We start from the raw sequence: 16,981 nt of genomic DNA, 5'->3' as shown, positions 1-16,981 counted from the left end.
ACCGGAAGTTTCATAATAAAAATGTTTTCCATACTGTTGGCTTGACAGTGTTGAGTTGAGTTTATATCAGTATATACGCTATTTCTAGCTTAAACTATGTTCAAAACATCTGTTTAATATTATATGAAAGCAGAAAATATTAGACATGTCGAAGACTGATTTTTAAAAAAAGGTTATCAATATCTCAAAATACAGATTAGTGGACACTATGCTTTAAACGAATTGTTTTTTTTTTACTAATTTTGGTGAGTTCTACCATGGTGAGTTTACGCAAAGTGACCGTATGCGATGTGGCGCGCTTTTTGTTTCTCAGGGTTTATACGTCTTTAACCTGCAGCCACACCGCTGGCTCGAATTGCGAACTGACAAACTGCATGAATTTGACGAAATAGTTGGGAAAACTAACAAAAATGGCTCAAAGTGCACCAGCCTGCAGGGACACGCAGGTAAGATGAATAACGTCAAACTGAAATGTCAAACACTACAATGAATTCGTCACAGGATTTTCAATTTAAACTGCGCGACAAATTTGTGGCGTTCAAAAAATGCGGCGAGCCCCGCAGTAACGTGAAATTGCTGGCCATCTCAAGCAGCCGGGGATTGCTCTTCGTCGGGAGTCCAACGCATCCGGAACTCAAGGGTAATATCGTATAAATATCATAGAAAAACTCTATTCCTTACCAGGACCTCCCTACAGTTATTATCGTTAAGGATCTGGCCAATGCCAAAAGTACAGGACAACAGCCGCAGGCGCGACTTGTCCCACTGCCCAGTGTACCGAACTACATCGCCTGCAGCTCCGATGGCAACCTGCTGGCCGTTAATCACACCCAAAACGGCACCAGCCTGCTCAGCATCTATACGGTGCCATCGTTTATGACCCCGGATGTTCGACCTGTCTATAGTATACGCCTGGCGGCCGAGGACCATGTGCACGCTGTTCAGCTGCTCTGGAATCCCGTCCTGCCCAACAGCCTGGCCGTCGTTCTGAGCAACGGAGCCCTCGGGATGTACGCCCTGAAGGAGGGAGGAAACTTTGAAATGCACTCGCTGGACAAGAACCAGCAGGTGAAGTGCGGCTGCTGGTCGCCCAAGGGCAAGCAGATAGTCCTTGGCTTTCCTGGCGGCAAAGTGCAGCAGTTCAAACCAGACTTGACGCCGGCCAAGACCCTAATGTGTCCACCCAATGTGCACGACGCCCCCTTCGACACCATCGCCATTCAGTGGCTTTCAACGTTCCAATTCGCAGTGGTCTTCCTGCAGCACGGCGAGGACTGCAATCCGTCTCTGTACATCGTTAATGCTCCCAAGGCCGGAACACCCAGCTACATAAACTACTATGACATCTGCTACAGCCTGAATGGACCGAGGAATCATCAATTTCTCTTCAACCATGTGCCGCAGTGGAACCTGCTGCTCGTTATCTCGGCCAATGGTGTGGAGGTGGGCGTCATGGGCACCTCGGAGGCCGGCGACACGCCTGCCTGGCAGCAGCTAACTTTGCTAGATGAAGCACGCATTGAGATGCCACTGAGTGAGGCCACACAGGAGGAGACCTTCCCACTGGGCTTTGTCTACGATACGTCTACCACGCATCAACTAATCATCAACGAGCAAAAGATCCAGACCATGCCCATGGTGCACGTTTTGGGTTCAGACGGAGACCTGCTTTCTTTCGATTTTCTGAATATGCTGCCGAACGCAGTATCTGTGTGCTCGCCACCTCCACCAGTAGCGGATACTTCAGGACAGTTCAGGCCATTGAATACGTTGCTTCCCAGTGAGGAGGAGGAGCAACCGGCTGCGGCTGCCAGTCCGCCTCCCAAGACTCCTGCGGTAAGCGCTCCTTCAGACATATCGTTCGCCTTCACACCGAATACAGTTACTTCAACTCCGGCTCCTGCAAAGGATAAGCCGCCATCGCTGTTTTCCGGGTTTGGAGCCGCTGCAGCCAAAGCTCCTGCACCACAGCTGTCCTTCGGATCTGCTCCGATTCCTGCCCCGCAAGCGTTTGCAGCTTCAACTGTTTCTGCCACCAAGCCAGCCATCGGGTTTGGTGGATTTGGAGCTCCAACAACTACTCCGGCAATTGGATCCATGTTTTCCGCTCCCGGAGCAAATGCCTTTGGGGGCATGGCTATTAACAAGCAGGCCGCTGTTTCTATGGCGCCACGAATGGCTCCAGAGTCAACGGCTCATGTGGCCGCTCCCGTTAATAAACCTCTGTACACTGTTCCTCCGACATTTGCACCGGTGGCCACAAAGCCAACTGCGTCAGCGCCTCCTGTCACCATAGTAGAAACCTTCAGGCCGGATGACACGGAGCCCATTATCAAAGACATGATAGCGCTGCAAATCGAGTCCTTCAGTCAGGACATTGAAAAGCAGAAGGACCAGACCAAGGATTTGCTCAAAGGCGTAAGACAATCCTAGTCATATATTGACTCGTTTATATCTTTGTTTTATACATTTCACAGATTGCTGCTCCTTCAGCTTTACGCGTGTATGCCAAGCGATTGGATGATCTTCAAGAGCTTAACGAACAAGCCAAGGATGTGGAGTTCGAGTTGGATGTTCAGGGATTACGACAGGGTCTTAATGAGGCTTATGCCATTGTAGCCGAATGCCGTGGCAAACTGGAGATTTACAGAAAACCAGAGTGGGTAGCATAATCTTTTGTTTAGAAATACATTTTAAGGAACTACTTTTTTTTAGTATTACACGGCTGATGAACTCAAGCTCCTGCGACCCCGCTGGCCGTCGCATGCTAGCCCGTTTGCAAAGTTATGTGGCCGCCAACGAAGCACAGCTGCGTCTCGCCCAACAACATGTCGATGTGCAGTGGGAGCAGTTCCAGGATGTGGTACGGCGCAACTCCAAGTCTCGCATGCACATGCCCTGCCTGGAGGGTATCTACCAGCGACTGACGAGGCTGCAGAACCTCACATCTGACCAGCGAATCCTACAAAACAACATCAAAGCAAAGCTAAAGGAGCGCGGATTGCTCCAGACTGCACTACTCGACCAGGAGAACAGTCGCACTCGCACCAACGAAGCGTAAGTAGGTTATTTTTTTTCTCTGCTCAAGCCTTAACCCATAATTTTACTATAGAGTGGACACTTTGGCCGACTCCATTCTCTCGATGAGTCTTAGCCACGTAGTGGACTCTAATGCAGCCAAGCTCACGCAGCAGAGACTGCAAAAGATTCGTAAGGTGGTCCAGCTGCAGAAGGTCAATATTATATGTCCCCAGCGACCAGATCGCGTGGGTCTCAAGTCAGAGGTTATTTTGGAAACAAAGCGTAGGGCAGAGCAGATTAAAAAGACGGCTGCAAAGCCCACTACGGCCAACAAGTTCACTCAAGTAGCAGTGGCTCCTCCTCCAACTCCGGCTCCGGCTGCTGGACCTATGCCTCTTGCTCTCCCAACAGTGGCTTCTCAGCTGCCAAAGCCAATGCCATCTAAGCCTCTCATTGTGGAAAAGTCTGCAGTCCCTATTCTCCCTACTACGTCCGCAGCTACGCCGTTCTCCTTCAGCCAGAGCAGCCCGTTCGTGAAGACATCCACTGTGACACCAACGACAAATACTGTGACCCCTGGTGAAGCTGCAAAACCGGGCCTCTCTATGTTCGGCGGAATGGGCAGTGCTAGTTCCAGCTTTAGTTTTGGTGGGAGTGCCAAGACGGCGCTCTCATTTGGAGGAGGTTCGCCAGCAGTGGAAGCGGCTCCAATGCCAAAACCAAACCTTTCGGCAGGAGTTGGAAAGGATCAGCCTGCAACAGAGCCAGCTAAGCCCAAAGAGCAGAAAGGAGGGCTAGAAATTAAGCCGGTGATACCGGCAGCAGAGACTACAAAAGTACAACCACAAACACCAAAGGCAGAGGTCGCTAACAAATCCTTTGGTTTTGGTGGCTTCACGGGAACTGGCGGGGCTGTGGGAAGTGCTTCTAGCTCTCCGTTCAGCTTCGGGGGATTGGGCTCATCACTTGGCTTTGGGGGAGCAGCCCCTGCTGTCCCAAAATCTGAAGCCCCCAAATCAAACGCCACAACCGCAGCTGCAGCCACATCCGCTTCAGCTTCTCCATTTAGCATGTTCTCGGCAGCTTTAACTAAGACAACCACCAGTGAACCCACAGTGACCAGTAGCACCACCACCACCACCGTCACCAGTAAGCCCACCCCTGCAAGTGGTTCGACTATTGCGGCTGAAGATTCTTCAGAGAAAACAGCGAGCGGTGTGACCAGCAGCTCGGATCCTATCGGCGGACTTTTCAGCTCTGTAAACATTTGCAAGCCGAACACACCAACAGGTAACTTGTGTTTTCTATACGAATATCTGTTATGCTTGCACTTGCACTTTAAGCAATGTTACACAATTGTTTGATTACGTCCCATAGACATTTGTAAAAAATAATTCTATACACGCTTAAACATAAAAAAGTATAGTTACCAAAACTAAGTTGGCATATGTTGTTTTACAGATTCCGCCAAACCAGTCAATATTTTTGGAAGTCTTAGCAGCGGTTCAGGCTCTGGCAGCTTTTCGTTTGACGGTGGAGATGCCTCGAAGGGATTATTTGGCGGCACTACCCAAGTAGCAACGACAACAACTCCTGCAACAACTGTTGCGGATGCCACAATCAAAACTGATCCCATCACAACAACAGCAACGGCAGTTCCAACTGTGGCTACAACTTCTGCATCAAGTGCAACCACAGTTCCTTCAGCTGCAACACCAGCCGTCCCGCCATCCACTACCGCACTAGTAACATCTAGTAATACTGTTCCCGGCAGCGCTTTCTCCTTCTCGAACGCTTTCAGCAGCCTCAGTGCAGGAGGCCCAGGTGCGGCTCCAAGTACCACTTCTGCTGCTCCTTTACTTGCGAGCAGCTCCACCGCATCCACCGCCAGTAACGCCTCATCTTCAGTGTTTGGAGGTGGCTTCGAAGCATCAACATCAACAGTGGCTCCGGTGGTTAGCCCCTTCCAAACGGCTCCAAAGAGTTCCGCACCGAGTGGAAACATTTTTGGCACTATACCTAAACCGGAAACCAGCGTTTTTGGAGCAGCTTCTGTTGCACCTTCAAATACACCGGCTGCACCAACAGGAGCTGCACCACCCACGGGTCTCTTTGCATCAGCCGCCATAAGCAATCCGTCGCCATTCGGCAGTCCTCCAAGTGGAGCTGCTGCCTCTGGCGGTAATATTTTCGGACAGGCCGCAAAATCGAGTGTTTTCGGTCAACCGGCGCCAGCAACAGGACCAGCCGGCGGAGGATCTATTTTTGGAGGCGCAACCAACGTACCATTTGGATCGAGTTCTATTTTTGGGGGAAGTAACCCCCAGAGCCCCGTAAGCGCTCCAGCTGCTGGAAGTGCTTCGATCTTTGGCCAAAGTGTGTTTAGTCAGTCAGCGGCAGGATCGCCGGCAGCTGGTGGAAACATATTCTCCAATACAGTGGGCACCCCGCAGGCTTTGGCCTTTGGCGGCGGAGGAAGTTCGATATTCGGATCACCTGCACCCGCTGCAGCCTCGCCTGTCTCTGGCGGTTCGATCTTTGGCGGTGGCAGCAGCTCTGGTGGATTTGGATCCTTCTCGCAGACAACACCAGCTCAGGGAGGCTTTGGTGGTGGATTTGCTCAGGGCGGTGGAGGATCAGTGGCCCAGACCGGCTTTGGATCACCGCAAACGCCACAGCAGCAACCTGCGCCGGGTGGATTTGGAGCCAAACCCGTTTTTGGCGGGTCCCCAGCCTTTGGAGCGAGTCCCACCTTTGGGGGAGGTCCCACCTTCGGCAGTCCCAAGGGATTTGGTGGCTTTGGCGGGGCTACCCCTGTAGCCTCACCACCAGCGTTTGGTGCTGCACCTAAGCCGGCTGAAGGAAATATATTCGAAACTCTTGGTGGCCAGGAGTCCGGCCTATCCTTTGGAAATCTAGCACAGACTGGAAACTCGAATGCCCAGAAACCAGCCTTCGGAGGGTGAGTAATGGTAAAAAGTTTCATGACATTTCTTAGCACTAACAAATTCCCTTTTTCATTTCAGATCGAGTTTTATGAATTATCGTTGAGTTATTGATTCCTATGTTCGTTCAGTGTTGGTTATATATACGATTACCATAACATCATTAAATTTATCAAAATACTGAGAACTTCCCTGTTCCCATGTTTCTTTTTAATTGCAAGTTAATCAGAATGCTCTCTTACTGGAATCGAAAGTGGGTAGAGGTTGATTTAAGCATCTTCATTAGTGGCTGCAACGAGTTTATCTCAACATCCGTGTTTTATTTCTTTCTTATATCGCGTAAAATGCAGAGGACCCATTGAAATTGGAATTAAACCAATGGACATGACTTCGCTGTTTTTAAACGTATACGCATAGAGTAATTACTTGTATTTTCTGAAATTTGGTTTTAAATTTATTTATCCCAAGTAATTTATACAAAAATAAAAACTTTTATCCAAATTATTGGATAATTAATTGAATTAATAAAAAAATAATTTTTTAAATTATAAATGTTTAATAAGTTTCCCTTCTTGTCCAATATGAAAACAGTCATACATTGCAAGCCTACGTCAGAAATTGATTCTAACAAACTGATTAACCACTGGCTACATTGCAGGTATTTTTAAGGTAATTAATATTTTTAGTTTATTTATTTTTTTAAATAAATTGAACTAATTTAACTTTCTCATGTTACAAAGAACTAGTTTTGGGAATAATTTTTGTTTTGCTTGTTAACTTTTTAAACTCATTTGAATTTTTTTGTTTAATTCCCAGCTGCAGTTTTTTTTTTGTTTATTAGTGACATCATTTGAGCACCAGCAAGCATTTCTGCTAATGATAACGTTTCTTAAAAAGCAAGATTCGAGCTTATTTAGCTTCTTAACCGAGGCTTATCGCGATTCGTGATTCATTCCGTTCCTGACTCGAGTGAAATGCATACCTATTTTGCATTATTTGCTGTGCTCATTTTGGTTTTTGGCCACCCTGGGGCTTTCCAGTTTTTAGAGGAACCATGTGGTGGTGGCTTAAATACAAACAAAATAGCCAATGGATATAATGCAGGAGAAGAGGCTGCTGCCTGGATGGCAGCTATAAGTAATGCCACCCATTTCCTATGTGGCGGAACTCTGATTCACAAACGTTCGTATTTAAATACATAGACAGAATTGATTGATAATATAAAATTATTTTTTTTCAGGCTTTGTTTTAACTGCTGCTCATTGCATAAATCATAAAAATATCCTGTAAGTAATACACATTTGACATGTGCAGTCGATACTTGATATTAACTTCAATCTGGAATGTTTATCAATTAATCAATTAAACTGTTTTGACTGATTGAAGGTTCGTGAAATTAGGAGCTTACAGAAAAAGTCAACCTACGGCACAGTACGATGTAGAAAAAAAAATAGTTCACCAATTACACAACGAATTCAGTCGCGGCAATGATATAGGCCTGCTTAAGCTTTCGGGCAGTGTTGTCTACAATGGTAAATGAAAGGTTTTGATTTATCTGCACCATTCTATATATTATATCTTTCTCCGCAGAATTTATTTACCCAATCTGCATTATTATGATGAAGACAATTAAGAGTCTTGTAAGAGCTGCTCCGAAGTTTGCAGCATTTGGCTGGGGCCAAAACGGCAAAGGCCAGGAAAACGAAATACTTCAAACCATTACCCTTAACAACTTAAATCCAAACGAGTGCAACAAAACCTTGTATGTGGTTGTCAGTTCGGAACAGATATGTGCTGGTGTCGATAATGGAGACACCTGTCTTGGCGATTCCGGTGGTCCTTTGACCACCAGAGTCAATGTTAATAAGACCAAGTATCGCGAAGTTCAGGTCGGCATCGTGAGCTTTGGCAATTCCGATTGCAATGGACCAGGAGTATATACCGACGTGACTAGCCATATGGACTGGATACAGGAAACAATAAACAAAGAAATTGTTGAGGAGTCCATACCCGAGGAACCCCTAAGGTTTGACAACGTTCAAGATATGTGGCTGTACAGGGAATGCGGTGGTGATACCATTGCATCGAACTTACGGGCCAACATTTTTGGAACTACTTTCAGTACCCAGGGCGTGCTAATCACATCCCGTACGTAAATATATAGACTATAATAAAAAGTTTTGCGATAAGGCACTTGCCCAAATTTAAAGTTAGACAGGAAATGAAGATCGACTCGACAATTCGACGTGTATATCCAGTTATAATTATTATTATACTTATAAAATCAGGTATGCTGATTCTCCTAGATTGTCATATAGACTATATGGAAAAGTCGTATGATTTTTAAAAGATTTTTATATCTCAAGGTTTATGTTAGAAACATATAAGTTCCGTCTATTTTAATAATACTCGATTAACCATTCCTGCCCCAATTGTACTAAACTATTGTTAAATGTAAATTTAAACAGTTTTAAAAGTAAGAGACTATTTGCGTAAAAATAGACGCTTTGACAAGCCGATTGACTCGACGGTTTAAGCTGATCATGAGTATAAATACCTGTAGGTCTAATTTAAAAACTTGTTTAAAATAGTCCCGATTGATTTCTAGGTTTTGTCCTCACAAATGCAAGGTACTTGCGGGAAAATGTTGCTTCGCTGTAAGTAATTTCAACGTGTTTGATAAGAATGATTTAGATATTTAAAGTGTATATTTAACCATTCTACAGATATGTAATTGTAATGGGAATAGAGAGCTCCTATGGTGAATACGGAGTTGACGCAGTCTTTGAGCACCAAAAGTTTTCAGACGAAAAATATGATATTGCTTTGCTTAGACTTAGTCGATCGGTGAGGCACACAGGTAACCTAATTATTCTACAACTCTATTTATCCGATCACTGAGTTCCTTCTTTTGCAGAAGGATTAAAACCGATATGCATGCTTTCGAACCTACAAATCCAACAAAGGGGAGAACTTAATTTGCCCTTGACTATATTTGACTATGTGCGAATTCAAGAACCCGTGAAAATTTATGCCGTTCTTGTTGAATCTATTGGTTTCCTCGAATGTTCAAGAATAATCCAAAAAGAAGTCGAAACGGATGAAATTTGTGTGAAAACGGAATCTCTCAGTCATAGTCACCGATTTGGAAATCCTGGCGATATTTTGGGAAAAAGGATTATGGGCTCGGAAAAAGAATGGTTCGTTTTGTTTGGTATCGTAAGTTACTCACATAATGGTTGGCACGTTGTTACAAATATAATGAGACACACAAAATGGATTGCAAACACCGTCGATTTAAATAATTTGTCCAACTAAAATTTCTTTCCATAAAATCTAAACAATTTTAAGTCAGAGTTTCACACCCAGCCTAATTAAAGAAAAGGCCTTGGATTTTTTAATGTACTTAACTTTATTTATATGTACTATGCGTATATTTAATTTGATTAAATACAGTGACTATGTTTCTTTGCACATATAAAATAAAACAATGCGAAAACATTCTGAATGCACGTACCTAACTGCAAAGTTTGCTTAATAATTTGTGTGATTTGTGTGGCTTTGTTTTGTTTCTTGTTGTAATTGCTTTAATGTCTATGCAAAATATTTACAATTCACTAAGTTGTGGAATTATGCGTTGTGCGTTTTGTGGTAAAGCTGCGCACCTGGAAACGCCGCTGCAGCAGAGCTGCTTTATGGCAAAATCGAAACTAAAGAGAGGAGGAAACGAAAGTGCACAGAAAAATATTAGATCGATGTCCATTGGATCAATTTTAGATTAATTTGAACTGTGAATAATTAATTTGATTTTAGCTAAAATCAATTTTTGTCAAACACTTATATTTTAAAATAGTATTAGAATTTAGTTTAACAACATTGATTATCGATGTTTATATGAAAAATATTAAATTAAACTGAATTCTAAGTTCGAAAAGACTATTTTGGTATTATCAAAAATAACACTTTAAATACAAGTGGTTGCCGTAAAAATCACTTGGCTGAAACACCTATTAAGGTGTCCAAAAATAAGCAGTAAAAAATATTTAAATGTCTTTCAAAGTGGAGCCATCAGAATTCTCTCTCTTGTAGACGCCTTTCAAACCCTAGTGATTTCTCTGGGACCCTATATACTTATCTTGAAAAAAAATGATCTAGTATCAAATATTTCTTTTTCTGTGACTTAACGGACGCAAAACAGATGGACGGAGTACAGATGGTAGAACTTAAAACGAGCTTTAAATAAAAAGATGTGTTTTGAGCTTTAGTGCTTCGGATCCTTGTTGTAGTCCACGTAGACGCGTACTACCTCCCCGGAATACTTGCGCTGCGAGGGCATGAAGTAGAAGTCGGGCGTGTCGGATCCTCCGTTCTGCCGCGGATCATCCCGCGACCGATCGTATCCAGAGTCGCGATCGCGGTCCTGGCGGCGCCGTTCCTCCTCCCTCTCCCGCTCCCGGTCCCTATCCCGGCTGCCCTGACGAGCGGCACGCCGGTCATGGGTGTAGTAACCCGACGGCTGCATGCTGGCCGGGCTCTGTTGGTAGTGATGCGCCTGACGGGGCAGAGAATAAGCTCGCTCCGCATAGGAGCTGCGGGAATAGGGTGCTCCTCCGCCTGCTGCGCCAACGCTGCTCTCCTGGGTGGCTCGTCCATTGGTGCGACTGCCATTTCCATTGGTGCCGTTCTTGCCCTGACCATTAGGACTCTCGTAGTACATCTGTGACTTGCTGGTCGGTGAATGCGACATCGGAAGCGTGGTCTGCTGGCTGCTCGTAGTCGACTGGTGGCGGTGGCGTCCCTTCTCCTTAGTCGACGTGCTGTTGGTATTGTTCTTCTCCTCCGTCTCGCCATAGGGATCAAAGGCGTAGTTGGTGTTCGAGGCAAACTCCTTCCAGGGCGAGTTTTGGATCAGTTTCTCCTGCAAGCATAAAGAGATTTGAGCATGATTAAGTTGAAATATCCTTGGTTTTCTTTTAAGGCGCTCAACCAGTCAGCATTTGGTGTGGAAATCTTTAGGAGTTGGGAACTAAAGAACTGTCGGGTTGTTCTATTATACGCAGACAAAATATTATTTGAGACTTAATAGGAAATCAGAATTTCATAAATCTTTTTGTGCCTTACTGTTCTGCAATGTACCTTGCGCCTGCGTTTAAACCGATTCCTTTAATCCTAACCAAAATAAAACGCAGGATGATTCAGTCGGAGCATGATGATTCAGTCGGGTTAATATTATTCGGTGAAGTTTTGTAAAGATGAAAGAGAGCTAGAGATCTAAAATAGGATTGGGAGTTTTTGGGAATTTCAACTTAGCATATTTCAAATGCTGACTGGCCAGGAGATCCCGCACACAAATAACGTGGAATGGGAATGAATGTTATTAGAACGAACTGGAAACACAGAAAAAGGTTAAGAGACAGACAGAGAAAGAGGAGAGGATAAAGGAGATCAGAGATTACCTTCCAGAGTGGCTAAGGTGGGTGAATTGTTTTTGGGTTAGGTGACAGGGTTAATACAACAACAGATACCACAAGAAAATATAGAGTTTTGAATTACCCATTTAGTTATTGAATTTTGATAAACGCGGCGCCTATGCAGATACAGATACAGTACAATTGTCAAGAGGTTTCCGGTACTTAAACTAACTAAAAGATGGGTTCAGAATAAAACGTAAATGCTTAAGGCAGTTGTAGCCGATGCTCGGGTTTCAGGTGTATCGGGCAGTGGGATTTTTTATAGTATATCTGATCTGAATTGGTTTTGTAGAGTGAGTTTTATAGATCGCTAGAGGGCTGATAGTAGCGCTGGTGCTGTCGCTGTTGGTACATGCGCCACTCTTCGGGTATTACGTAAACAAGCTTTGAACGACACGGGGGAAATATTAATAAGAGAGGAATGAAAGAAGCCGCGCCGACGCAGAGAAGTTACACCTCCAATATATTGATTATTTTGAGAACTGCGGTATAAATCTTTTTATACAATACATTTTTTGTGTATGTATTTACTTATTATTTTTCTTGAATATTGATCTCTCTTCTCTGTGTTGGCTTAGCTAATGCTGACCCAATCGATCGTGTAGTTTTCTATCCACTCACCTTGGTATTCTTGCTCTTTCGTGACGTCTTCCAAATGGTGCAGATGGCCTGGATTAAGGCGATGAGGACCAGGGCCGCAATAAGGCCAAGCACGATGTACAATCGTGTCTCAGAGAGGTCGAAGAAGGAGAGTAGTGTCTCCTTGGCATTGGGCTCAGAGGAGCTCTTGTCTACACGAATAATATATTTGTTAGCCCATGGAAACAAGGTAGTGTTTATTACAATTCTCACATTCCAATGCCTCGAAGTCCAAGTACTGAGGATCCACCGTTAGTGAACCCACTCGTCCGGTGGCAATGTGATCCTTCAGGGCCGATCGAATTTTAGCAGCGTTGTCCAGAGCTGCTGCCTCACTTGTTTTATCCACCGTGTTGGTCTCTAAATCGTGTTTTTTTTCCACATCCGCCTTATCGAACATGGCCTGAACCTTAGCTACCATGGTACTGCCCTCCCTGAAAATAATTAATTTATAATTAATTTATGAAAATCCAAATATATATCATTGAGTATGTTATGCAGTGAAATATATTTAACATTTAACATATTATCTAAAATTTTTTAAACAAATTATCAAATAATTTGTTCCTCAGAATTGATTTAAGATCAATTCAACTATTTAAGGACTACTCTAGTTTAACTGTGAACGTTTCATATGTTCATTACAAAAAGTTGTCTTCCTACTCACTTTTCGAATCCGAGAATCTCCGTTTTGTAGTAACCAGTCTGGGAACTTAGGATGCCATTGAATGAATCCGATATGGTGGCCGCCAGGTTGTTGAACTCAACGGTTCCCGGCTTCGGAGCTTCATAAGATTCGCCCAGGTTCATCAGCTTTACGGCCACGGCGTAGACCAGACGGCTGGGCGCCGGAGTGCTGGTGCCCACAAAAACTGACTCTAATTCTGAAAGATTAAATAGCACAATAAGTTGAGAACTCTTACTTTTTCTTTTGAATATCTTACCCTTTCCACAGGATTTGATGCAGACACGTTGAGAAGAGATTGGAGGAACTTGCTCATGCTTACGTATCTTCTTGTTGACCACATTGAAGGCACCGCCCAGAACCGGGAAGAACAGATACAGGCAGTGGTCGTCCGTGAAGGACAAATCCTGTTCGTCATTGCTAACACGCTTGCGATTGAACTCTAGAATGGTGACACCCTTCTCGATGCGTCCGGAGGCGTTGTAGATGTCCTGACGATCGTCCAGCTTCGGAGGAGAGTAGCCTAGCACCCAAGTGTCCATGAGGAAAGGTCTTCCACTGCGTCCGTCCACCCAGCCAATGATCGCGTCCGTCTGCGACATTCTCTGGTCTTCGCTGAAGCCAATTCCCGTCCAGGTCTGCGTGTTTGACGTCTCGATGTGCCAACGCATCTCGTCGCCCTTTCCGACCGTCTCCCAGCTGGCATAGTACTCGCAGGTATGCTCCTGGGGTGAGCAGTTGGACGGATACTTCCAGTGGCCGAAACAATCGTTATCCAGGACATTGGTGCCAAGGTCGTTACGGTCCGTGCTCGTGGCTGGTTTGTCTTTTTCTGTTTTAAAAAATAAGAGTCCGAAACATTGCAATATAAAAGTGAATAGTTCAAATGGTTTATATCTACGACTAAGAGGGTTTGGAATCAATACTATTTTTTAAGGATATCTTAAAGTTATCTTATCTTCTCTTAAAACTTAGTAAAGCTTGTAAACTAAAATATTAAATTAATCTTATCAGTTTACAAACTTTTTATCTTTTTGAGATAAAGATTAGAATATGTTTTGTATTAACAATAGAATGATTTTAGTTCCAGAATCTAGATTACTCACCAAAGAAATTGATCTGCGTGACACCTCGTTGCATTTGGTGTCCATGGTATTTCAGTTCATCTGGCATATAGAAGTCCTTGACGGTTGAGGACTGTGTTTCCAGACCGGAGGCTGGCACGTGCACGTAACCTTTTGGTTCCTGGCCCTTGGCCCAAATCACATGGGTCAGGGCATCATCGAGCGTGTGATCGGTGGGCTCATTGGCTACCAGTTTCTTCCGGAAGATGATCGTGGTCACGCCGTTCTCTTCAAAGCCAGTACCCAAAGCAAGATTAGACTTGCCACCGAAGAATTCATCGGTGCGAGGCGTTGACCGATCACGGGAGTAGTAGTCACCCACCCTGCTGGCCATTCCTCGAGCTGCTCCAATCACGATGTCCGTGCAGTCCATTGGGTTGAAATCATGTCGTGGTGTGTACGGATTAAGTCGGTATTTGGGTGACTCTGTGGAAAAGTATAAAGAAATCGGATAAGGATTTTTTTTTTTATTAACCTTTTTTTCAAGATATTATTAAAATAAATTATCCTCACCTGTATCACGGCGTTGACGATCTGCTTTGGTGCTAACACGATAAGAAACACTGGTGGAAACGGAGGAGACTCCTTGCTTTTGGGTGAAATCTCCGGCTACTCTCTTAGTCTTGTTTGTGCTTTGCGCTTCCGGTTCGCTTTTTGGCTCCGGTTCACTCTTCGGTTCCGGTTCGCTCTTGGGTTCGGGCGCTGTAGTCGGCTCCGGTTTGCTTGTAGGCTCAGGTTCACTGCTTGGTTCTGGTTCGCTCTTGGGCTCTGGCTCACTCTTCGGTTCCGGTTCGCTCTTGGGCTCTGGCTCACTCTTCGGTTCCGGTTCGCTCTTGGGCTCTGGCTCACTCTTCGGTTCCGGCTCGCTCTTAGGCTCTGGCTCACTCTTCGGTTCCGGCTCACTCTTTGGTTCCGGTTCACTCTTAGGCTCCGGCTCGCTCTTCGGCTCTGGTTCACTTTTGGGTTCCGGTTCACTCTTCGGTTCGGGTTCACTCTTTGGTTCCGGCTCACTCTTGGGCTCTGGCTCGCTCTTGGTTTCCGGTGCCGCTCTTAGTTCGGCTAAGCGTTTTGGCTCTGGTTCGCTCTTAGGTTCCGGTTCGCTTTTGGGCTCCGGTTCACTTTTGGGCTCCGGCTCACTCTTGGGTTCCGGTTCACTCTTAGGTTCCGGCTCACTCTTGGGTTCCGGTTCGCTCTTTGGTTCCGGTTCGCTCTTTGGTTCCGGTTCACTCTTGGGTTCGGGTTCGCTCTTGGGTTCCGGCTCGCTCTTGGGTTCCGGTTCACTCTTGGGTTCCGGTTCGCTCTTGGGTTCCGGTTCGCTTTTGGGTTCCGGTTCGCTCTTGGGTTCCGGCTCGCTCTTCGGTTCCGGCTCGCTCTTGGGTTCCGGCTCGCTCTTAGGTTCTGGTTCGCTCTTGGGTTCCGGAGCTGGGCCCTCTACCGTTGTGGTCAGATCTCCAATGTCTCGCACCAGCGGGAAGTTTTTGCACTCCGGAGTCATACCACGCGGCCTCCAACCCAATCCTACCCATGAGGTGCTGTTGACCTTGAGCACCATTTCGATCTCCTTCTGCTCCTCCAGCAGCCTCCAGTAAACGTGGTAGTCGGGCGAGAGCTCCTTTTTTGCATACGAGGAGAGGTCGAGACTGGTGGTCTTGTAGGGCGATCGCTTGTTGCATCCGATTCCGAACCAGCCAAAGTTGCAGTAGCACTGTTTCCGGGGCAGCGAGGTTCCCCCAAGATCCTCGCACTTGCCCTGAACACCACAATCGGAGTCGACGGAGCACTCATCCTTGTACTGGCACTGCGGGCCGTAGAAGTTCTTGTCGCACTTGCATCGCGAGGGGAAGTACTTGCCATTGCCGGAACAGGTTTCCTTGAAGTCCTTGCGCAACTTGATATCCACATCGGCGCAGGACCAAAAGCGGTAGCTGGTGGACCACTCATCAGCCTGACGGAGCAGCCTAAGAGTGCAGTTGAAGCACTCGAAGTCTTTCGGTATATTCACCTGGTACGATTGAGCGCTATAGAAAGGAAAGTGTTTTCAGTTAGTTGTAAACGGTATTTTAAACCATATGATAGATAAGAAACCCGCATATCTAGGATATGAGTCAAATTAGATATTTAAACTTACGTGACATCCGTGCTCACAAATTCCGAGTTATTCACATGTGGGGTTAGGTCCAAAACAGGTCGGTCGAGCACATCCAAAAGTTGCAACCGAAAGCCGCCCTGGAAAAGTTGCGATAATGATTATGGTTGCGCCAAAACAATGACTGAGAACTTGTGACGCGATGTCGTGCAACCACAAACATGGCAATCTCTAGTCTCACAGGGCTTGACTTTGACTGCGTGCATGTGAAGCAATCGTTCGAGAATGGATTCTCGGCTAATTACCCCTCGGCGATAGGAACGCCAAAGGGGCGTGTCTGCTCCCATTGCATCAGATTCATCTTACCTTGTGCGCATAGGCCAGATGCCAGGTGACGTTGAACTGCGTTCCGGAGAGCAGCGAGGTTCGGATGGAGCCTGGAAGGAGGAAATCAGAGCGTGATCAGTGGGCCAGTGATTACGGGTGACAGTCGCCGTCGTGGCCCATCTATTTGCCCAGCTCCAGTCACATAATTAAATCCACTCCCCCTGGATTTGGACTGGTTCTGCATTGGATGGCAACGAGTGCACCTGCGTCTGGAATACTTAACTCCCTCCGCAAATTGAGCATGACAGCCGAGGAGCTGGTGTGCACAAGGCCCCCCACATACACATACATATATGTACATTTGTACGTGCCAAGACCCAGCCCCAAACATCTTTGTGAACCTGCCCAGGCAAATTTCATACTCGTCTCTTGCATAAGAGCCATGCGGTAATCTCCGCTGAATGCCGCTGACCAGCTGTGAAAATATTACAACCTGAATGGGGCTTAGGCTGGAGGGACAGGGATGCAGATGCAGCTGCACAAGTAAAAAATCCTAGTCAAGCTAGTACAAAAGGAAAATTTAAAAAATCCAGTCTATCTGCAGCCAATGAGGAAATTATATGTAAGGACAAACTACAAGCACATTAACATTTAACCAAAAATCCGTAAATCGAAATCCCCAG

The 16,981-nt window shown here is 45.6% G+C and overlaps 3 protein-coding genes across 5 annotated transcripts in view; 2 read left to right on the top strand and 1 right to left on the bottom strand.

Moving 5' to 3' along the window:
• The first annotated feature begins 316 nt into the window (after positions 1-316).
• On the top strand, positions 317-6,180 carry LOC108045883 (nuclear pore complex protein Nup214). Its single transcript, XM_017125348.2, has 8 exons — positions 317-446; positions 502-640; positions 698-2,418; positions 2,478-2,659; positions 2,716-3,057; positions 3,113-4,311; positions 4,483-5,983; positions 6,048-6,180. Exons 1-8 carry the CDS (start codon positions 411-413, stop codon positions 6,070-6,072), a joined length of 5,145 nt encoding a protein of 1,714 aa, XP_016980837.2. The 5' UTR covers positions 317-410; the 3' UTR covers positions 6,073-6,180.
• Positions 6,181-6,829: 649 nt separating this feature from the next.
• Positions 6,830-9,900, top strand: LOC108045880 (serine protease 41). Of its 2 annotated transcripts, none has more exons than XR_001769361.2 (7): positions 6,830-7,148; positions 7,207-7,252; positions 7,353-7,498; positions 7,557-7,992; positions 8,575-8,623; positions 8,693-8,826; positions 8,884-8,996. XR_001769361.2 is itself a non-coding variant. In XM_017125332.2 (7 exons), exons 1-7 carry the CDS (start codon positions 6,941-6,943, stop codon positions 9,282-9,284), a joined length of 1,542 nt encoding a protein of 513 aa, XP_016980821.2. In that variant the 5' UTR covers positions 6,844-6,940; the 3' UTR covers positions 9,285-9,900. The 2 variants fall into 2 exon arrangements, 1 of the variants encoding a protein (XP_016980821.2); XM_017125332.2 differs by having other exon boundaries at positions 6,844-7,148; positions 7,557-8,114; positions 8,884-9,900.
• Positions 9,355-16,981, bottom strand: part of LOC108045879 — a 25,917-nt gene continuing 18,290 nt past the window's right edge. The window contains exons 3-12 of one of the 2 annotated variants that reach the window (XR_006417432.1): positions 16,338-16,408; positions 16,014-16,111; positions 14,399-15,903; positions 13,868-14,311; positions 13,021-13,593; positions 12,744-12,960; positions 12,290-12,510; positions 12,059-12,228; positions 11,520-11,821; positions 10,774-10,884 (exon numbers count right to left, since the gene is read on the bottom strand). Coding sequence is in view for 1 of the 2 variants with exons in the window: in XM_044457387.1 (XP_044313322.1) it covers positions 10,228-10,884; positions 12,059-12,228; positions 12,290-12,510; positions 12,744-12,960; positions 13,021-13,593; positions 13,868-14,311; positions 14,399-15,903; positions 16,014-16,111; positions 16,338-16,408 (3,956 nt within the window). In the remaining variant the exon portion in view is untranslated. Of the gene's footprint in view, positions 10,885-11,519; positions 11,822-12,058; positions 12,229-12,289; positions 12,511-12,743; positions 12,961-13,020; positions 13,594-13,867; positions 14,312-14,398; positions 15,904-16,013; positions 16,112-16,337; positions 16,409-16,981 lie in introns of both variants that reach the window. The other variant, XM_044457387.1, reaches the window with a different exon arrangement.

Source organism: Drosophila rhopaloa, unplaced genomic scaffold (assembly GCF_018152115.1).
Source record: "Drosophila rhopaloa isolate 14029-0021.01 unplaced genomic scaffold, ASM1815211v1 contig_115, whole genome shotgun sequence".
NCBI classification, from domain to species: domain Eukaryota; kingdom Metazoa; phylum Arthropoda; class Insecta; order Diptera; family Drosophilidae; genus Drosophila; species Drosophila rhopaloa.
Note: the sequence above shows the minus strand (reverse complement) of the source record. Positions and strands in the feature narration are given on the sequence as shown.